The sequence below is a fragment of the Myotis lucifugus genome, unplaced genomic scaffold, assembly GCF_000147115.1.
Source record: "Myotis lucifugus unplaced genomic scaffold, Myoluc2.0 scaffold_147, whole genome shotgun sequence".
Taxonomy (NCBI): domain Eukaryota; kingdom Metazoa; phylum Chordata; class Mammalia; order Chiroptera; family Vespertilionidae; genus Myotis; species Myotis lucifugus.
The window spans coordinates 172,616-185,492 of record NW_005871195.1 but is presented as its reverse complement, the minus strand read 5'-3'; the positions used below and the strand labels follow the sequence as shown (position 1 = coordinate 185,492).

Here is a 12,877-nt window from a genome sequence, read left to right as displayed (position 1 = left end):
CACCAAGACAGATTCATAATTATTGGTTTGTGCAGTTATCATCTAAATTAAATAGGAGGGAAAATATTAAAAACAAAAAAATACATTTATAGCCCTAGTTGGTTTGGCTCAGTGGTTAGAGTGTTGGCCCATGGATTGAAGGGTTGTGGTTCAGTTCTGGTCAAGGGAACATACCTTGGTTGCAGGCTCCACCCCTGGCCCCAGGAGGCAACCAAGCAATGTGTCTCTCTCACACTGATGTTTTTCTATCTCTCCCCCTCCCTTCCACTCTCTAAAACTCAATGGAAAAAATATCCTCCAGTGAGGATTAACAAAAAAAATACATTTATAATTTACAAATATGTTTATATTTTATTTTACCTATGTAGTTACTATACTGGTGATTATTATTTCTTTGTGTGAATTCGCTTTACTGTCTAGTGTCCTTTCATTAGATCAGGTCTGCTAGCAAAAAAAAAAAAACCTGTTTTATTTGAGGATGTCTAAATTTCTCCTTTTTTTTATGAAGGATAGTTTTGCTAAAAATAGAATTCTTGGTTGACAGTCTTTTTCAATTCCTTGAATATGTCATCCCACTGTGACATCTGGACTTCATGACTTCTGATGTGGTATTGGCTATAATCTCACTGAGGGTCCCTTGTTTGTGATAAATTGATTTTTTTCTTGTTGCATTCAAGATTGTCTCTGTCTTGGGTTTTTGATTGATTGATTAGAATGCATCTAAATGTGTCTAGGTACATCCAAATGTGACTTCTCTTTCATTCCTCTTGAAGTTCATCGGATATGTTAATAAATGTTTTTCATAAAATTTGGGACATCTTTTCTAATATTTGTGCCTCTTTTATCTCCTTCTGGGACTACCATTTGTGTATGTTGGTACACTTCACAGATCTCTGAGGCTCTGTTTAGATTTCTTCTTTAAAAGAGAACTTGGCGTTGTCTTTATTTTTTTCCTCCTTTTTCCTTCTCCTCCCTTCTTCTTTTCTACCTATCTTACTACCTGCCTGATTTTCTTCCTTTATTCCCTTCTTCTTTCCATTCTCTCCTGAGACTGGGTAAACTCAGTTGGCCTACTTTCAAGCTTACTGATTATTTTTTCTGTCAATTGAAATCTGCTATTGTATCCATCTAATGAATTTTGCATTTTAGTTAGTGTACTTTTCAACTTCAGAATTTCTGTGTGGTTCTTTTTAAAAACTTCTGTTTATTTATATTTTTTATTTAGTGAGATGTTCTTCTGATGCTTTCCTTTATTCCTTTATACATGGTTTCTTTTAGTTCTTTGAACATATTTAAAATGTTTACTTTAAACTTTTTATCCAGTAGGTCCAATATCTCCACTTCCTCAGAGACATTTTCTATTGACTTCTTTCTTCCTTTATATAGGCCAGTGGTTCTCAACCTGTGGGCCACGACCCCTTTGGGGGTCAAACGACCCTTTCACAGGGGTCACCTAAGACCATCCTGCATATCAGATATTTATATTACAATTCAAAACAGTAGCAAAATTACAGTTATGAAGTAGCAACGAAAATAATTTATGATTGGGGGTCACAACATGAGGAACTGTATTTAAAGGGCCAGAAGGTTGAGAACCACTGGTATAGGCCATACTTCTTGCTTTGCATTTCTCATAATGTTTTGTTTCAAAAACTGGATGTTTTAAAAAATACAGTGTGACAGCCATGGAAATCAGGTTATCCCCCATCTCAGAGTTTGTTGTTGTTACTGTGTGTTATTGTCACTGATTTGTGAAGTCACTTTTTTTATTTTGTGGCCACTGACATTTCTTAGTTAGGTAGTTGTTAACTGTTGATGGAACAGAGATTTTCTTAAATTTCTAGGACCATGAGATTCTGTCTTTGCTTAGGAACTGTGTGTTGGGGAAGGCTACCTCAGAACTATCATGGGAGGATAGGAATAGGGCAATTTGAAATGCTATATAGCTTGTTGTTTTTACAGAGATTTAACCAGTGTTCTTGAATAGACACGTTCTCAAAAGATTTTGGTTACTTCCAGAGTTCTTTGTTTAGAAGAGTAGAGTGAAATTCCTCCCACAAAACAATGAAAATGAAAAATTCAAATGATACTCAAAACATTATTAAGAAGTCAAATTTGGAGAAAACCCATCAGCTTTCTGAAGCATATTTTCCTGGTTGTTCCCCTGGTTTAGCCTTTGCTCAACCTTTCTTTTTTGTTAATCATCACCTCAGGATATTTTTTCATTGATTTTTCAGAGAGAGTGGAGGGGGAGAGACAGAGAGAGAGAAACATCAATGTGAGAGAGAGAGACATCGATTGATTGCCTCCCAATGGGGATTGAGCCTGCAACTGAGATATATGCCCTTGCCCAGAATCGAACCCAGGACCCTTCAGTCTGCAGCCCGATGTTCTATCCACGGAGCCAAACCAGCTAGGGCTCTCTACCTTTCTTAATTTTAGACTCATTTACTATCTGTATTGACTGAAAATTTTCAAAACAATTAAGACCTGTTTTTTTGTTTATTTAATAGTCATTCCTTTAGTATATATCTCTTTCCTTATATTTTACTACTAGAGATCCGGTGCACGAAATTCGTGCACAAGGGGGTGTCCCTCAGCCTGGCCTGCACCCTCTCCAATCTGGGACCCCTCGGGGGATGTCCGACTGCCAGTTTAGGCCACATCCCTCTCACAATCCAGGACTGCTGACTCCTAACCGCTCACCTGCCTGACTGATTGCGCCTAACCGCTTCTGCTTGCCTGCCCGATCGCCCCCAGCTGCTCTCCCCTGCCAGCCTGATGGCCCCCAACTGCCCTCCCCTGCTGGCCTGGTCACCCCCAACTGCCCTCCCCTGCAGGCCTGTCACCCCTAACTTCCCTCCCCTGCAGGCCTGGTCACCCCCAACTGCCCTCCCCTGCAGGCCTGTCACCCCTAACTTCCCTCCCCTGCAGGCCTGGTCACCCCCAATTGCCCTCCCCTGCTGGCCATCTTGTGACGATGCAAGGACCACCTAGGCTTTTATTAGTATAGATAATTAGCAAGAGGAAATCAAAAGGCATGTCAACACTTTGCTTAGAAATTTCCCTAAATAGATGACCCAATTCATTAGGCACATTTTTTACTTTCCAACTTACTACAAACAAGTATTGTCTTTTTGCCACTACATAAGTATATTCTTTCCTTCACTTTCCAATAACATTTACCTCATTTTTCTACAAGTCTTCACACTCCAGCTTTATCAAAGACCAGGAAGCTTCTATTCACAATTTCTTCAGTGTATTTCAGGCTTATATTTAATACTCTCCCCAAAGTCCACTGTCTAGTTTTAAAGCAATATGTACATTTTAGGTTTTAATACAGCAGCATCCCACCAATGTATACCATAATCTTATTATTTTTCTTTTACTGTTTAACAAATTACCTCCAATATTTAGCAGTTTAAAATAACAAACATTTATTATCTCACATTTTCTCTGAGCCAGAAATCTGAGAGAGGCTCAGCTGGATGTTTCTGGCAGTTTTTCATTTGGCAGCAATCAAGGGGTCAGGTAGGTTTGCAATCATATGGCATTTGATTGATCTGGAGTACTTTCTTCCAGTTTCATTCATTTGGCTCAAGAACATCAAACTCTTATGAGCCTCAGTATAGGGTTGCTTACAGTATGGATTCCTCCAGAATTGGTAGTGAAAGAGAGAGAGATGCAAGGATGGAGTAAGGGTGGGAGCGGAGAGGAGGCAGCGAACATCAATATTCAGGAGTATCCAAGATAGAAACCACATACCTATATAACCTAATATCAGAAATGAGGTACATTTCTGTGCTATGCTATTAATCACACATAACACCCCTGATACAATGTGGAAGGAACTACACAGAAGTAGGAAACCAAGATGTGGAGATCATTGCGGACGGTCTTGATACTGACTACCACAAAGAGCATGTTAAACTTTGAATTAGTTAAATTTGAGAAATGAAAAGATAGGGTAAAAATAAGTTTCTTCTGTCTTTTTTTTTAATATATTTTTTATTGATTTCAGAGAGGAAGGGAGAGAGGGAGAGAGATAGAAAAAACATCAATGATAAGAGGAAATCATTGATTGACTGCCTTCTGCACACCGCCTACTGGGGGTTGAGCCCACAACCCGGACTTGTGCCCTGCCCAGGAATCAAATCATGACCTCTTGGTTCATAGGTCGACGCTCAACCATTGAGCCATACCAGCCAGACTCTTCTGTCTTCTTTTTTTTTTTTCCTTTTTTTAAAAATATATTTTATTGATTTTTTACAGAGAGGAAGGGAGAGGGATAGAGAGTTAGAAACATCGACGAGAGAGAGAAACATCGATCAGCTGCCTCCTTCACACTCCCTACAGGGTATGTGCCTGCAACCAAGGTACATGCCCTTGGCTGGAATCGAACCTGGGACCCTTGAGTCCGCAGGCCAACGCTCTGTCCACTGAGCCAAACCGGTTAGGGCTCTTCTGTCTTCTTGAGGGCAGTAGACACCATTTCCTAGTGGCAACGTTTTATCTTCTAGCCAAATACTTATTATTTGCCTGATCTTTCAAAACGAGTTTAATCCCTGGCCTAGATCTTTAATTAACTCATTTGCTTTATGTAATTATAATAGCTTGTACATGTAATTTAGAAGATTCATTAGCTAATTAGCAACTGAGCAGAATTTTTATTGTCTTTCTTTTTCTCTTTTTTATCTTATTTTTTAATTTATTTTTTGCCAAGTCCTTTGGTTTCACACATAGACTTATTCCCCAATATAAAGGGGCAAAATCTGAGTAGGTGAATTGAATAGAGTAGTGATATCTATTCTGCATTAAAAACTTAGCTCTAAACTCAATGATAAAGTATGTGTTTGCTCTTTTTGGAAAATTTAATTATTTTAAATTTATAAGGTAACATTGATCAATAAATTACAGAACAGTTAACCAAAATACCTAGAAGTACATTCAGTATTTCCTTTTAACACATAATGTAAAGCAAAATTAGGTTTGAAAGAAGGTGAAGAAGATTGTTCACAGAAACCTTCAAAGATTCCTGGAGGTAATAATCAAGTAATGGTATAAACTGAAATCCTTATGGGCAGCATGGAAATTTTTTATTTTGGTAAATCACTTTATTTAGGTTACATGTGGTAATGGGCTATACCAGTGGTCGGCAAACTGCGGCTCGCGAGCCACATGCAGCTCTTTGGCCCCTTGAGTGTGGCTCTTCCACAAAATTCCGACTTCTGCGCATGGGCCACGAAGTTTCAATCGCACTGTACGTGTGCGCCCGCAGGTAGTATTTTGTGGAAGAGCCACACTCAAGGGGCCAAAGAGCCGCATGTGGCTCACGAGCCGCAGTCTGCCGACCACTGGGCTATACCAAAAAATATCACATGGGCTTAGATATTATGTCCTTTTTATTTTCCCAGTTAATAATTTTATATTTGCCTTAATATTTTTACTTATTTGACATCTTGTGATTTAAATAAAATATAATTGCTTATCTTGCATCTTTTTATCTTGTTATTGCCACTATAATTAAGAACTAATGTTTACCACACTGTAAAAATGTCAAGTATTTGATCTGCAATCTCATATAATCTTAAAATATGTTGTGAGCACCCTGACTGGTTTGGCTCAGTGGATAGAGCATCGGCCTGCAGACTGAAGGGTCCCAGGTTTGATTCCGGTCAAGGGCATGTACCTTGGTTGCGGACACATCCCCAGTAGGGCGTGTGCAGGAGGCAGCTGATCGATGTTTCTAACTCTTTATCCCTCTCCCTTCCTCTCTGTAAAAAATCAATAAAATATATATTTAAAAAAAAATATGCTGTGAACAAGTCCTATTATGATTTTCAAGGTTCTGTTATTTCCATTTTTATGAACAAAGAAACTATAAAATGGAAATAAGCTAAGTCTATTTTTCTCCAGTACCCCCAAACCAATACTGCCTCTCTTTCCTACTGGGTCAAAGAATAAATGTAAAGGTTAAAATGTTAACTTTTTAAAATAGGCCCACAGTCCCTTTTCTCAGATGTTTCTTCTGAATTTTAAAATATTTTTTAAAGATGTAATATAATGGAGATGTTTATTATGTAACATCTCCAGCTGGTTCAGCACCATTGATCAAATATATTTCTATTTCTGCAAGGACCATAAATAGATTCATGCTATCATAGGTCACTTTTTGCTACCAAATATGGAATTGATCATAGTGGAGGTGTTTGTTGCCTCTTCTCACCTCCAAATAGTATGTTTTCAAACATTCCTGCATTTTAGAATCCGGGATCTGTAACAATAAATGTTAGTTCAAATACTTGCCTTCACATGTCTTGGGCAAGTTCTCCAGCTAATACTGAACCCTCAAACTAAAGAGAGTTGACCCTTCTGTCTCAAACAGCCCTGGATCAATGCAGACCTATTAACATAACACTGATCTGCCTGGGTAAGAGTTGAGGCATTTAAGGAGCATTGAACTAGTTACTAGTATCTCAAGAAGAAGGACCACTTCTGTGGAGCCTAACCAAGTATAATCATACTTTCCAATTTACCAGTCATTCTACATTTGAAGGAACAGAGTAAATAAAAGCATTGGATTGAGGCCGGAAGTGTATGTGAAAAGCCACCAACAACCCCCCTCCCCAATACCAAAACTTTATCACTATTATATGCTGTGTTCATAACTGGTCTCTCCTTATGCTGTACCTCTCACTAAAATCATTCAACTGTTTTGACCTCTTGTACAAGTTTCAAGTAGAACTGAATATCATTGCTGATCATTATAGTTGTAGCTGATCAATATGTTTGGGGATCAATGATTAATTAAGGCACTTAATAATGATATTGCCATTTTTATAGGAGAATCTTAGTATATGTTTGCTGAAACATGGAGGAGTGAAATGTCATAATTCTACAATTTTTAGTAGTTCTGCAAACCAAAAAAAGTTAAAAGAAAGTGAGTGTGGCAGAATGCTAACAATTCTTGAAACTTGGTCAAGGCTGTCTGTGTGATTGTACTGTTCTTTATTTTATTGTTTTCTGATTTAAATTTCTAAGTGTAAAATGTTGAGGGAAGAAAAAAAAATCCAGCCCTAATCAGCTTGCCTCAGTGAATAGAGCGTTGGCCTGCGGACTAAAGGGTCCCGGGTTTGATTCCGGTCAAGGGCACATGCTGGGGTTGTGGGCTCGATCCCTAGAAAAGTGCATGCAGGATGCAGCGGATCAATGATTCTCTCTCATCATTGATGTTTTTCTCTCTCCCTTTCTCTCTGAAATCAATAAAAATATATTTAAAAAGAAAAATAAATCCTTGATTATGACATTTAAACTGTATAAGAAATGCATATTTGACAGAATTGAAGAATTAAATAGTAATTAACAATCATGAAAGTTTAGATGTTTTCTTTAATAGTTAATGCATGCACTTAGTATATTAAGTTAAAATTTATTTGGTTATATATAGTTTATATTCACATACTAGAGTGTTTTAATATCTAGTAGAACACATTTAAAACTCTAAAAATTGGACATATTACTGAGCTTTCTATGTCTTAATTTCTTACTTATATTTTAGTTTGTGAACAAAAATGTTATTTTGAAGAAATGGTTAAATGTGCCAAGTTTGAAGTTGTTATCATAATACTAATTAAATCTACAGGGTTTCTATTGCAAAGTCCTAGGAACCATTAGCAATTACAGACTGACACTGAAAAGACTTCTGAAATTATTAATTTGTAATAAAAATATGATAAGTTTAAATATTGGTATTTTGCATTTCAGTTTTTAATGCTTATTATACTTATTTCTTCTCTAGATCTTCCTCAGAACTGTGATCCTAACATTCCCCTAGTTGCTCAGGAATTAATGAAAAAGATGATACGTCAGTTTGCAATTGAGTATATTTCAAAAAGTGGTAAAATTCAAGAGAATAGAAATGGTTCAATTGGACCAAGTCTAATATGTAAAAGTATCCAAATGAACCAAGCAGAAAACTCCCTTCAGGAAGAACAGGAAGGCCCCTTAGACCTCACTGTGAATCGAATGCAAGAACAAAATACTCAGCAAGGTAAGACTTTTTGTGTTTGTGTAATATATAATTTTATGTTTTAATATTCTTAAATATATGTAATGTTATATTTATAGATAAACTTTAGAAATAATATTACTTGTGATTAGCCTAATATGGACTAGCAAGAAGTGCTAAATTTGAGCTTTTGTATTGCATTTGACTTTTGTTTATAAAAAAAGAAATTTGAGTTGCTCTCAATCTCTTTTCACAATAAAGTATATGGTGAGAGAATCCTAAATAGCAACTTAAAAGCAAAGTATACAATAAAGAGATGTATATGATAAAAATTATTTTTAAAAAATATACAGCTGAGAACATTTAGTAAACACTTCCTATTCAGTTTTTTACACTTAGTTGAAAAACAAAAAGAAATTGATTTATCTTCAATTGTTGATGTAACTGGGGAAAAAGAAAAGGTAATATATGTGATAAATATAATGTAATCTTGTACTTAACTATATAGAGATCTGTTTTTCATAAGAGCCTGAATGATGAGAGCTATATTGGATTTATCTAATAGTTGATTGAAAGAAGAGCCATAATTTACAGAGGAAAGGGGGCAAGGGCATTTTAAGTGCTTATAGAGGATACCAAATAAGTGTTTGACTCAAAAAGATAAAACAAGTAGCTTTTATTAACACAAGTTAAGGAAATTATTGTCAATCCTTGAAGCCAGAAAAATATCAGCTTACTCTTCTTTGTTTGCTTTTAAGGAGCCCTTATCCTCAATCTAAAATATGTTGGGTGGTGATGGGGTGGTGTATGTATGACTTATCTCACTAGGTCCTAAGCACCATGAGAATAGGTACTTTGTATGCCATTTTTACTGCTGCTCTCCAAATTCTTAAAATAGTGCTTTGCACATACTAAGCACTCAATAAAATTATTATTGAATTATGCATAGTATGTTATGGGTGAGATATGTTCTTATTTTTTTCATCTTTGTGTCTTGCCCTAGGGCACGTAAGTATTAAGTAGATTTGTATAATAATAGTAAAACCCACTTGATTGTTTTTTAAAAACCCAGCAGTATTTTTGAGTATATTTTAAGCATATGTTTTTTATAATGACTCCTTTCTTACAGTTTAAATTTTCAATTTTTAGCTGTCAGTAAAGATATAGTAGTATTAACAATATTATTTATTGATGTGTTATAAATTCATAGTTTATTTTTATTCTCCTTGATCCTGAAGTTGTCCTATTACAGTATATCTGAATCGTTGAAATCTTACTTATGTAAATTCACTATTATAACAGTAATTAAAAATAACTATCTTTTAATAACAAATACTTAGGCAGTGTTTTCTAGCTGCTATTTTTCCTAAAGTGTTATATTGTTATAAGTTATGTCTTCATTCAATCACGTATATAACCATGACATATTATATAGGCACTGACTCAACTGTTGTTCATTTCAGTTGTTTAAAATAGTAAAATTTTACACTGTAATTTCTAAAAACACACTGGTTATGCAGAGTCACAGTTTACCTAAAGTATATGTTCCACATATTGTTAGTTCTAATAAATGCTAATTATTGTTCTTACTTATTATCATATTTTCTATGCTCTCTTTTGTGCAATTGACATCATTCCTACTTTCCCAAAGCATCATCTGGGCAGCCTTGAATAGAAACAGTCATGGATGAGCAGTCAGATGGCTGTGCACTGCAAACAGTGGGAAAGGTGACAAAGGGTTGATTTTAAACAGGTTTTATATCATAGCCTGTTTGTTTCATTAATCTGTTACAAATATAAAGTTTTTTCTCTTGCAAAAATTATAGGGGATGGAGTGTTAGATCTCTCTACAAAGAAAATCAGCATAAAATCTGAAGAGTCATCCATATGTGATCCTTCTGAAAATTCAATGGCTGGGTAAGCAATATCCAGGAAATATAACTTAATATTAATATAAAATTATCTCTGCAGAGAACTCGTAATGCTACTCTGAGTAGATTGACATATATAGTTTCCTCCAGAGGCTTTGTCACTCATAAGTGTTTGTCTCTCATACCTTCCATTTTGTCCTTTCTCTTTCTTTTTTATTCTTTCTGTTAAAGAAAAGTTATCAGAACAATCACCAAACTTTAGTTCATGTTACTAAAATGAACTACCAACTTAACCATAGAATACAAACTAAGAAGCAGGACAAGTAAAGAGGATTTAAATTCCATATTCAGGAGGCAAATTTAAGGGAAATATGTAATTTCACTATTTAATTTTTTAAAACAATAAATTTTAAAAGTACTGTACTTACTAATTCTTATAGTTACTTTATAGTGTTTGTGTTTTTTTCCATTATGCTTTAGGCGTGGTGGCAGACTATGTAATATATCTAGTAATCACCACAAAAAGTCCTTCTATGCTTTGATTAAAATCTGTTACTAAATTAATAAGTAATTAGTAGTGAAATGCTGTTCTGTTGGATTTTTGGATTTTTTTGTAACTTGCATCTTCCCATTAACAAACTACACAGAAAGCTTTTTTGTCACATTTAAATCTTAGATGTAGAGTGTAATTTGTTTAAACTAAAGCTGTAGTAGGTTTTGAATCATGAGGTAAATTAAGCTTTCTGTTTGAGAAACTTTGAAATTACAATGATACATTGGAAATAGAAAAAAAACATTTACAAAATCTAAAATTATTTTACCCAAATATAACTTATCTACTTGTTTCCAATTGTAAGTTTTTGTCTAGAGAAAAATGGGTCTTGTGGAAATATGAGATATTGTGTTTGGAAGTATTCTTACTGCTACAAATTTCCTTTAAAGGGGTTGACTCTTTTATTACTTGTTTAGTGGTAACGTCACGTTTCTACTAACAAAAACTCCTTTAGGATTTGGGTTGGGTTTTTTTTTATAATGGATCTCTAATTGTACAAGTAAAAAATCTAAGTGTTGCTCTGCAAGCATCTGTCAGGAATAGCAACATCATGAGAATATTTTTACAAATACTGAATTAGGATTTTATGTTCTTGGAAGGTCTGCCTGTTGAGGCCACCGTATGATTGACACATTGTCCTACCAGGACTGTAGCGTTTGCTTTGATAAGGAGTAACTACTACATCTCACAGACTTAAAGTGTATAAGCAGTGATGTTACCTAAGCAAGGAGTATAATAAAGGAGTGGACCCTCCCCTTCCATAGCTGTGTGAGAGTCTCTCATGCATCAGTTTACCATCGTTTCATTCCATCCATCCAGGAGACTACACAGAAACAGAGAGGACTATGTGGAAAGAAGTGCTGAGTTTGCAGATGGTTTGCTCTCAAAAGCTTTGAAAGACATTCAGTCTGGAGCACTGGACATAAATAAAGCAGGCATACTTTATGGCATACCTCAAAAAACTTTACTTCTCCACTTAGAAGCCTTACCAGCAGGGAAGCCTGCATCTTTTAAAAACAAAACTCGAGATTTCAATGATAGTTATTCATATAAAGACAGTAAAGAAACTTGTGCAGTGCTGCAGAAAGTAGCCTTGTGGGCAAGAGCTCAAGCAGAGCGCACAGAAAAAAGTAAACTCAATCTACTTGAAACCTCAGAATTAAAATTCCCAACAGCTTCCAGTTACCTCCATCAGTTAACTCTACAGAAAATGGTTACTCAATTTAAAGAAAAAAATGAAAGCCTACAATATGAAACTTCACATCCTACTGTACAGTTAAAAATTCCTCAGCTACGAGTAAGCTCTGTTTCAAAACCACAACCTGATGGTCCTGGTCTGCTGGATGTTGTGTATCAAGTTTCCAAAACCTCTCCCGTCCTTGAAGGATCAGCTCTCCAAAAACTGAAAAATATACTCCCTAAACAGAACAAAATAGAATGTTCTGGGCCCATAACTCACTCAAGTGTTGACTCTTATTTTATACATGGGGACCTCTCTCCTTTGTGTCTTAATTCTAAAAATGGAACAGTTGATGGAACCTCTGAAAATACTGAAGATGGATTGGATCGAAAAGATAATAAGCAGCCCAGGAAAAAACGTGGCCGTTATCGGCAATATGATCATGAAATAATGGAAGAGGCTATTGCAATGGTAATGAGCGGAAAAATGAGTGTTTCCAAAGCACAAGGAATTTATGGGGTACCTCACAGCACTTTAGAATACAAGGTAAAAGAAAGATCTGGAACACTGAAGACTCCTCCGAAGAAGAAACTCCGATTACCAGACACTGGGTTATATAATATGACAGATTCAGGGACTGGCAGCTGCAAAAACAGCAGCAAGCCTGTGTAGATTACTTGTTAGGAAAATGTGTGTGTGTTTGTGTGTGTGTGTTTGCGTGTGTGTGTGTGCACAGGTGTGTATTTGTATGTCTATATACACACATGTGGGAAATACAGATGCTCACTCTGACAGGAGACATGAAATTTTACAGTTCAAAAACCACTTACATGCCTTTTGAAAAAAAGTTTTATTCAGGGTTTTCACTGTGGACAGATTATATAGTTGCTTACTTCTGATAGTTTGTATTTAATCCTTGTATAAATAGGTGAAAAAGATTCAGGTTTTCTTTAGTAGTCAATAGCATAAAGCGTTGTGGGAAAACAAGTAATTGTCAAGTGAAACATTTTTATTGGTGAAAGACCACTCCAGCCATTCAGTTGAACCATCTTATAATGGAAAGATGATACTAATCGTTTGTAGACATTTTAATATAACATACTTACAGTTATTGTAAGTATGTCAAACAACCAATCAAAGTTTAAATAGAGACCTATCTCCATACTAAGAAAAATTAATATATACAGTATTAGTACACTGTAGTGCATTCTATGAAATATGAAATGCACTCAAGTGCATCCACCAGGAATTGAAAAGAAAACCTT

The 12,877-nt window shown here is 35.6% G+C and overlaps 1 protein-coding gene across 1 annotated transcript in view; it reads left to right on the top strand.

Moving 5' to 3' along the window:
- Positions 1-12,877, top strand: part of LOC102422997 (ligand-dependent nuclear receptor corepressor-like protein) — a 112,156-nt gene extending 99,279 nt beyond the window's left edge. The window contains exons 6-8 of the mRNA XM_023759094.1: positions 7,799-8,050; positions 9,835-9,925; positions 11,252-12,877. Of these exons, the coding sequence (XP_023614862.1) occupies positions 7,799-8,050; positions 9,835-9,925; positions 11,252-12,284 (1,376 nt within the window). The 3' untranslated portion in view covers positions 12,285-12,877. The remainder of the gene's footprint in view (positions 1-7,798; positions 8,051-9,834; positions 9,926-11,251) is intronic.